Genomic DNA, 9,167 nt, shown 5'->3' on the forward strand with positions numbered 1-9,167 from the left:
GTTTAGGGTAAGAGGTTAGGTTTAGAGTTAAGTTTAGGGTAAGAAGTTAGGTTTAGAGTTAAGTTTAGGGTAAGAGGTTAGGTTTAGAGTTAGGTTTATAATTAGGGTAAGAGGTTAGGTTTAGAGTTACGTTTATAATTAGGGTTATGGGTAAATGGTTCAAATCTGTCGTTCTGCCCCTGAAAAAAGCAGTTATCCCACTGTTATTAGGCACGTCATTGTAAATAAGAATGTGTTCTTAACTGACTTGCCCAGTTAAATAAAGGTTCATTTAAACATGTGAATTAAAATGGGTTGAGGTTAAGGTAAGGGTTAGAAAAGATAGGATTTTGAATGGAAATCAATGTTCGGTCACCACGAGGCTAGATGAAACAAAACGTGTGTGTGTGTGTGTGTGTGTGTGTGTGTGTGTGTGTGTGTGTGTGTGTGGTAACTGGGTACTACAATGCAGTCTGATCACTATAGTTAGATTTTATTTTATTTGACTATTTAAAATACATCCAAATGTTCCACCAGGCAACAGATGTATCCCATAATGACAGAGGATAAATAGTCAAAGTGAATGACTTGTTTCCATGGTGGTCCTCTATTGGTTGGCCACGGTGGTCCTCTATTGGTTGGCCATGGTAGTCCTCTATTGGTTGGCCATTGTGGTCCTCTATTGGTTGGCCATTGTGGTCCACTATTGGTTGGCCATTGTGGTCCTCTATTGGTTGGGCATGGTGGTCCTCTATTGGTTGGCCATGGTAGTCCTCTACTGCTATTAACCCAACCACCCAACTATATGTGATGAAGTGAAAAGGCCCCCCCCCCCCACCAGCTAAAATAGAACATGAACTGTGGGCAGAGACAGAGGCATCCATTTTTTTTAAAGGAACAGGATTGTTTTATTTATTCAACCCGATCTGAACATATTATATTTTTTTACCATTCCCAAAAGCGCCTTAGACTGTTACTATCCATTCTACCATTAGGTTGGTACCCCACCACTGTTACTATCCATTCTACCATTAGGTTGGTACCCCACCACTGTTACTATCCATTCTACCATTAGGTTGGTACCCCAACACTGTTACTATCCATTCTACCATTAGGTTGGTACCCCAACACTGTTACTATCCATTCTACCATTAGGTTGGTACCCCAACACTGTTACTATCCATTCTACCATTAGGTTGGTACCCCAACACTGTTACTATCCATTCTACCATTAGGTTGGTACCCAAACACTGTTACTATCCATTCTACCATTAGGTTGGTACCCCAACACTGTTACTATCCATTCTACCATTAGGTTGGTACCCCAACACTGCTACTATCCATTCTACCATTAGGTTGGTACCCCAACACTGTTACTATCCATTCTACCATTAGGTTGGTACCCCAACACTGTTACTGTCCCCATTCTACCATTAGGTTGGTACCCCAACACTGTTAAGCTGAAGCATTGACCAAAGATAGGGGTCAATCTCCCGAAGAAGGTTGATCATCCTGGAACACGACTCAGTTCCTTTTCTCAACACCATGTCGATGATGTCACGTGCCTTCTCTGCCCTCTCAGCTATCACCTTCACTGACTCCATTTCCTCCTGGTTGATGACTGTGTGTTGCAGGAGTCCGTCCAGCAGTTCATTCAGGACAGGTCTTGACACTCGTTTCACAAACTCTGTCCGTACAGAACGCAGCTGCAGTTTTGCAGAACGAGCCGGACCTCCTGCCCCCAACAAGAGTCAGGTTACAAAATGATTACATTTGTACATTTACATTTCAGTCATTTAGAAGCAGACTCCTAAAATAAAAGTCTTGAGAAAACATTCTCTTTTACAATAACGACCTGAACATATCACATATTCACATTTAGGGACGGTTTCACAGACATAGAAAAACAGACTGGGGCATTCAGAACCAGGCTAATCTACATCAAGTCCTGGAGGAGATGTCATTGGGTCATTCAGAACCAGGCGAATCTACATCAAGTCCTGGAGGAGATGTCATTGGGGCATTCAGAACCAGGCTAATCTACATCACGTCCTGGAGGAGATGTCATTGGGTTATTCAGAATCAGGCTAATCCACATCAAGTCCTGGAGGAGATGCCATTGGGGCATTCAGAACCAGGCTAATCTACATCAAGTCCTGGAGGAGATGTCATTGGGGCATTCAGAACCAGGCTAATCTACATCAAGTCCTGGAGGAGATGTCATTGGGGCATTCAGAACCAGGCTAATCTACATCACGTCCTGGAGGAGATGTCATTGGGGCATTCAGAACCAGGCTAATCTACATCACGTCCTGGAGGAGATGTCATTGGGGCATTCAGAACCAGGCTAATCTACATCAAGTCCTGGAGGAGATGTCATTGGGGCATTCAGAACCAGGCTAATCTACATCAAGTCCTGGAGGAGATGTCATTGGGTTATTCAGAATCAGGCTAATCCACATCAAGTCCCGGAGGAGATGTCATTGGGTCATTCAGAACCAGGCTAATATACATCAAGTCCTGGAGGAGATGTCATTGGGGCATTCAGAACCAGGCTGATCTACCTCAAGTCCTGGAGGAGATGTCATTGTTCTTGAAGACAGTATTTTATAATCTGGACTTGTCCAGGTCCTACAGTAAACCCTGTTGACTGGCCCTCAAGTCATTGGTTTGTACATTGCATTCGGAAAGTATGACTTGCTCCACATTTTGTTACGTTACAGCCTTTTTCTAAAATCAATCTATACACAACATCCCATAATGCCAAAGCAAAAACAGGCTTTTGCTAATTTTTACACATGTATTAAAAGATACTCGAAATCGAGCTGATGGATCTTGTTTCCATTGATCATCCTTGAGATGTTTCTACAACTTACTTGGAATGAACCTGTGGTAAATTCAATTGATTGGAATGCACACACCTTTCTATATAAAGTCCCACAGTTGACAGTGCATGTCAGAGTAAAAACCAAGCCATGAGGTCGAAGGAATTTGTCCGTAGAGCTCTGAAAAAAAGAAAATCTCGAGGCCCAGATCTGGAGAAGGGTACCAAAAAAAATCTGCAGCATTGAAGATCCCCAAGAACACAGTGGTAGCCATCATTCTTAAATGGAAGAAGTTTGAAACCAACAAGACTCTTCCTAGAGCTGGCCCGCCCGGCCAAACTGAGCAGTAAGGTCAGAAGGGCCTTGGTCAAGAAGGTGCTCAAGAACCCAATGGTCACTCTGACAGAGCTCCAGAGTTCCTCTGTGGAGATGAGAGAGCCTTCCATAAGGACAACCATCTCTGCAGCACTCCACCAATCAGGCCTTTATGTCAGAGTGGCCAGACGGAAGCCACTCCTCAGTAAAAGACACATGACAGCCTGCTTGGAGATTGACAAAATGCATGATAAGACTCTCAGAGCAGGAAAAAGATTCTCTGGGTATGAAACCAATATTGAACTATTTGGCCTGAATGCCAAGCTTCACGTCTGGAGGAAACCTTGCATCATGCTGTGGGGATGTTTTTCAGCGGCAGGGAATGGGAGACTAGTCAGGATCGAGGGAAAGATGAACGTTCAAAGAGATCCTTGATGAAAACCTGCTCCAGAGTGCTCAGGACCTCAGACTGGGGCGAAGATTCAGATCATGAGAAACAAGATTCTCTGGGTATGATGAAACCAAGATTGAACTATTTGGCCTGAATGCCAAGCTTCACATCTGGAAGAAACCTGTCACCATCCCTACAGTGAAGCATTGAGGTCGGCAGCATCTGTACAGTGAAGCATAGAGGTGGCAGCATCATACTGTGGGGATGTTTTCAGTGACAGCGACTGGGGGACAAGTTAGGATCAAGGGAAAGATTAATGGAGTAAAGAACAGAGAGATCCTTGATGAAAACCTACTCCAGAGCGCTCAGGACCTCAGACTGAGGCGAAGGTTCCCCTTCCAACAGGACAACATTCCTAAGCAAACAGTCAGGAAAATACAGGAGTTGCTTGGGGACAAGTCTCTGAATGTCCATGAGAGGCCCATCCAGAGTCCGGACTTGAACCTGATCTAACATCTCTGGAGAGACCTTAAAATAGCTGTGCAGCAACACTCCCCATCCAACCTGACAGAGCTTGAAAGGATATGCAGAGAAGAATGGGAGAAACTCTGTGCTGAGTAAAGGTTCTGAATACTTATGTAAATGTGATATCTGTTTTTGCTTTGTCATTATGGGGTATTGTGATGTCATTATGGGGTATTGTGATGTCATTATGGGGTATTGTGATGTCATTATGGGGTATTGTATGTAGATTGATGAGGAAAGAAAACAATTGAATCCATTTTAGAACAAGGCTGTAACGTAAGAAAAAGTGGGAAAAGTCAAGTCAATACTTCCCGAATGCTCTGTAACTCTCATGGTTACTTACTTGTTGAACTGCTGTCAGCGATGTATTCATCTGAAAGATAAACAACATGAGGTTATATCACTCTAAACAGCATCTGGTACTAAAGTACAAAGTTATGAATGACATAGGCTCCTTCCTACCTGTTGGTACTATTTCTTTCCACGCTGTCGTCTCATCATCACCAAATAATTCCATCGCAATGTCAATCCCTGTCATTTTCACAACCGCCCTGAAAAAGCTTGGTGTGGTGTCTCTATGTATGAGATGAACCCTCTGGAGGGGGAGAGAGATGGTGAGAGAGAGAGAGAGAGAGCGAGAGAGATCAATGCATAGAACTGTGACTGACATGTCAGATTCATGTTCTTAGTCTACTAAAACTGTACCGGTGGATTGATGGAGGTTGAACAGGGAACGTTCAGTCTGAAGGAACTCTTCAGCTTGAAGGACCGCTCTGGTCTTGTGTTGGGAAACCTTTTAGACCCTTGAAATTTTATTTCCTGTTGTTCCACAGCCTGCGAAACAAGGCATGGAATACCCAGCCAGTCAATGTATAGTCTTACTCAAAGATTATTCAGAAAACTAGCAACACACTTATCTTCATGTAATGAGTGTCAACATAAACTGCACCATTGGTTAGTTAAGGTCATCTCTATAATAATGGTCTCTCACCTGTATTTGGCCGGGGTTACTGGGGAACAGGTACAGGCGTGGAATTAATGTTTCCCTTTTCACTGTCAGATAGAGCATCAGCTCACAGTGGACATCTACGTTCCAAGAAAGGATATAGCTCAGTATAACAGAGATAGCTGAGAACTTGGGATGGAGAATCTTAGCATGGAATCTGGTGACCTCATGCACTTCCTCTAAAGACACTCCATGTTCCTCTACATGAAGAATCTTCATCTCATTCCTCAGGGAAGGGTTGGTCCCTGAACAACACAATAAAAAGGAGACAGAAAGACATATTTTATTATTCATCCAACTAAAACACAAAGAATGTGCAGTACCAGATCACAGTAAACTCAAACTCCCAGAACAGTTCATTCATTAACTCAGGAAGTGAAACTCAGTTACATGGAAACATCTTTCTGAATATTATTTCTATATGGTTTTACCCAAACAGAAACAGTGTGGCAGATGAACTTCCTCCAGTTCACCCAACTCCATAGTGATGTCCAGCAATGGACCACCTTGTGTGTACTGCATGTCTTTCAGAAGTTGACTGTAGGGTTCCCAGTTCCTGAAGTGATACTTCAGAATGACATCTCTCTCACACAGCCAGCGGAGCCCAGACACTGTGCACTCATAACTCCCTTTGGGTGTCCTGTGCCTTATGGCAACAACAAGATGTGGTAGAGAGGGTCAATCATCAAACGGAGAGGTTGGATAAGAAGACTATTCCCAAAGGTAACGGGGAAATACACTAGCAGGTGGAATGAAATGTTAAAAGTAGTGATTTTACCTGAACATTGTCACTCCCTGGACAGTGGAAGTCAAGGGTTCAATCTGATGCCAGTGTGTGGAGTCCTGAACAAGGACAAGCATGTCAATAATATATATGGGGCCTGTTTCCTGGACACAGATTGAGTCTAGTGCTGGACTAAAAAGCATGCTCAATGGAAGTTTCAATAGAAAGTTCTTTAAGGTCCAGGACTAGACCTAATCTGTGTCCGGGAAACTGGCCCATTAACCAAAGTAACTCATCTAATGTATTTATTCAATGTTACATGGAATGCTGGGGATTTATCAATTAAACTGTCTAATGATAAAATATGACAACAGGTAAAATCCTGCATGCCTCCAAGCAGAACACAGGACTGTCTATATCCCAGTATGAATGGTTGGTCAGTACACACCTGGCTTTGAGACTGTGTTTATATTACTAAAGCAGAACACAGCACTGTCTATATCCCAGTATGAATGATTGGTCACAACACACCTGGCTTTGAGACTGTGTTTATATCACTAAAGCAGAACACAGGACTGTCTATATCCCAGTATGAATGGTTGGTCAGTACACACCTGGCTTTGAGACTGTGTTTATATCACTAAAGCAGAATACAGGACTGTCTATACCCCAGTATGAATGGTTGGTCAGTACACACCTGGCTGTGAGACTGTGTTTATATTACTAAAGCAGAACACAGGACTGTCTATATCCCAGTATGAATGGTTGGTCAGTACACACCTGGCTTTGAGACTGTGCCTGACTCCTGCAGGTATGTAAAAGTAAGAATTGACATTATGACTTACCTCAACATGGTCACAAGTCTTACAGCTCTGAGGAATCCCTGAAGTCAAAAATAGTTTAAAATTGACAACATAATAATTAATTAATAATTATTATATAGACTTGTAATAAAAATGAATATAACCTATATAATAAAATAATATATAATGTTTTGTAGATGTTGGGGTCTGATTTCTGGTAGATTCTAGGATGAGAGCTTAAAGGTAGAGTCAGCTGAATGATGTTGTACGAGCAGCACCACAGATATTGTGATGAGCAAGATGCCCGACTTCTCTCTCACACAGTCACACACAGTATCTGCCCAGGTGCAAGGGTTCTCTTCACTCTCTTACAGAGTGTTAGTCACGGGACCAAAACAGCAGAGAAGTTTAGCATCGTGTTACAACGCTCTTAGTTGTTGGAGAAATTCACCCACTCTGCTGTTTACTTTGTGCGTCTACGTCGTATCGCTGACTCTACCTTGAAGTTTGTTTTGACCAAATAGATCATGATTGTGTTCCTTGTCTGGCACTCAAGTATAATGAATGCTTTTTATCGTATTTTGATTTTTAAAACAATTATCAGTTAACTCACATGTCTCAGGTCCAGGCTTGATCCAACACTCTCCACCATGGTCTCTGGTGTCCTCAGGTCCAGGCTTGATACAACTCTCTCCACCATGGTCTCTGGTGTCCTCAGGTCCAGGCTTGATCCAACACTCTCCACCATGGTCTCTGGTGTCCTCAGGTCCAGGCTTGATACAACTCTCTCCACCATGGTCTCTGGTGTCCTCAGGTCCAGGCTTGATACAACACTCTCCACCATGGTCTCTGGTGTCCTCAGGTCCAGGCTTGATACAACTCTCTCCACCATGGTCTCTGGTGTCCTCAGGTCCAGGCTTGATACAACTCTCTCCACCATGGTCGCTGGTGATGGACAAGCAGGAGGACAGTGATTAAACTAAATATAACTTATAAAGGCTTGATATAGCATACATACATACGGTCTAACTGTCTATAGGTCCAACAGAACACAATAAAACACACCACTACTACTAATCTAACTGTCTGTAGGTCCAACAGAACCCAACACACCACTACTACTAATCTAACTGTCTGTAGGTCCAACAGAACCCAACACACCACTACTACTAATATAACTGACTGTAGGTCCAACAGAACACAACACACCACTACTACTAATCTAACTGTGTGTAGGTCCAACAGAACCCAACACACCACTACTACTAATCTAACTGTCTGTGGGTCCAACAGAACACATTAAAACACACCACTACTACTAATCTAACTGTCTGTAGGTCCAACAGAACACAATAAAACACACCACTACTACTAATCTAACTGTCTGTAGGTCCAACAGAACCCAACACACCACTACTACTAATCTAACTGTCTGTAGGTCCAACAGAACCCAACACACCACTACTACTAATATAACTGACTGTAGGTCCAACAGAACACAACACACCACTACTACTAATCTAACTGTCTGTAGGTCCAACAGAACACATTAAAACACACCACTACTACTAATATAACTACTACTAATCTAAGCCCATAGAAACACATTGAAGAACACATACATAGAAGACAGTCAAAAAATAAATCATAAGACAAGGTTTTGAAGTGTCTTTTCCTACACGTAGGAGATATAAGAAAGCTTTGGCAATATGTTTTTGGGGGGGTAGTGACAACACTACCTTCAAATGGAGAACACCAACGTGTTTGTGAAAATCGGCCCTTTTCATTGTGGGGTCAGATGAGTTTGTAGCCAAACCGGTTGTGACGCTACAAACACAAGTTGACGCACGCACGTTGACAGTTCTGACAAAACGCTCTGCCACCTTTCACCGTGGATGAGGTGGATTGAAACACAGATATATCTATCGTAAACTGGCGGATGTGTCACACCCTGGTCTGTTTCTCCTGTCCTTGTGATTGTCTCCACCCCCCTCCAGGTGTAGCCCATCTTCCCCATTATCCCCAGTGTATTTATACCTGTGTTCTCTGTTTTGTCTGTTGCCAGTTCGTCTTGTTTGTCAGGTTAACCAGCGTTTTGTTGTTCTCAGCTCCTGCCCCTGAGCCTGCCTGTACCTTTGCCCTACCCTGAGCCAGCCTGCCGTTTGGTACTGTTGCCCCACCTCTGGTTTACTGACCCCTGCCTTCTTTGAGCTGTTTATCGCCTGCCCCTGTTGGAATATTAAACTATTGTCAATTCAATGTGTCTGCATCCGATTCCTGATAATACGAACTGGCCATGACTGACCCAGCCAGCTGCACAACGCCATCTCCACCCAGTGAGCCACCATCGATAGGCACGAGGAATTGCTTCATCGCCTTGTGGAGGGGCGCCAAATGCGCTAGTCTGGAGGGGTTCGTGGAAGATGTGGGGAAGGTTTTTGATGCCCCATTCTCCGGGCGAGAGGCCCCCCGGAAACTAATTCAGCTTTGGCAGGACTCCCGCACATTGGAGGCACTGAGGCACTGAGGCACTGTTCGATATGTTTCTGCACAATGTCTCGAAGGAGGTCAAGGACGAGCTTGCAGCCCGGGAGTTACC

General features: G+C 43.6%; 1 protein-coding gene across 1 annotated transcript; it reads right to left on the minus strand.

The window, feature by feature from the left end:
- Positions 1-1,357: 1,357 nt before the first annotated feature.
- LOC118936814 (NACHT, LRR and PYD domains-containing protein 1 homolog) lies at positions 1,358-7,212 on the minus strand. Its single transcript, XM_036934183.1, has 9 exons — positions 7,182-7,212; positions 6,611-6,648; positions 5,820-5,884; positions 5,473-5,687; positions 5,027-5,286; positions 4,741-4,869; positions 4,498-4,630; positions 4,379-4,408; positions 1,358-1,714 (listed from the first exon to the last, which is right to left on the minus strand). The coding sequence occupies exons 3-9, from the start codon at positions 5,825-5,827 to the stop codon at positions 1,413-1,415; spliced, it is 1,077 nt and encodes a 358-aa protein (XP_036790078.1). The 5' UTR covers positions 5,828-5,884; positions 6,611-6,648; positions 7,182-7,212; the 3' UTR covers positions 1,358-1,412.
- Between the last annotated feature and the right edge of the window lie 1,955 nt (positions 7,213-9,167).

Source organism: Oncorhynchus mykiss, chromosome 10, assembly GCF_013265735.2.
Source record: "Oncorhynchus mykiss isolate Arlee chromosome 10, USDA_OmykA_1.1, whole genome shotgun sequence".
In the NCBI taxonomy this organism is placed as follows: Eukaryota; Metazoa; Chordata; class Actinopteri; order Salmoniformes; family Salmonidae; genus Oncorhynchus; species Oncorhynchus mykiss.

Bases quoted from the DNA above. Each gene is read 5' to 3' on its own strand.
- LOC118936814 (XM_036934183.1), bottom strand. The intron at 4,870-5,026 runs GTGAGAGACCAT...CTTGTTTCGCAG, and splicing joins GTAACCCCGGCCAAATACAG to GCTGTGGAACAACAGGAAAT. The intron at 4,631-4,740 runs GTACAGTTTTAG...CTCCCCCTCCAG, and splicing joins CAACCTCCATCAATCCACCG to AGGGTTCATCTCATACATAG.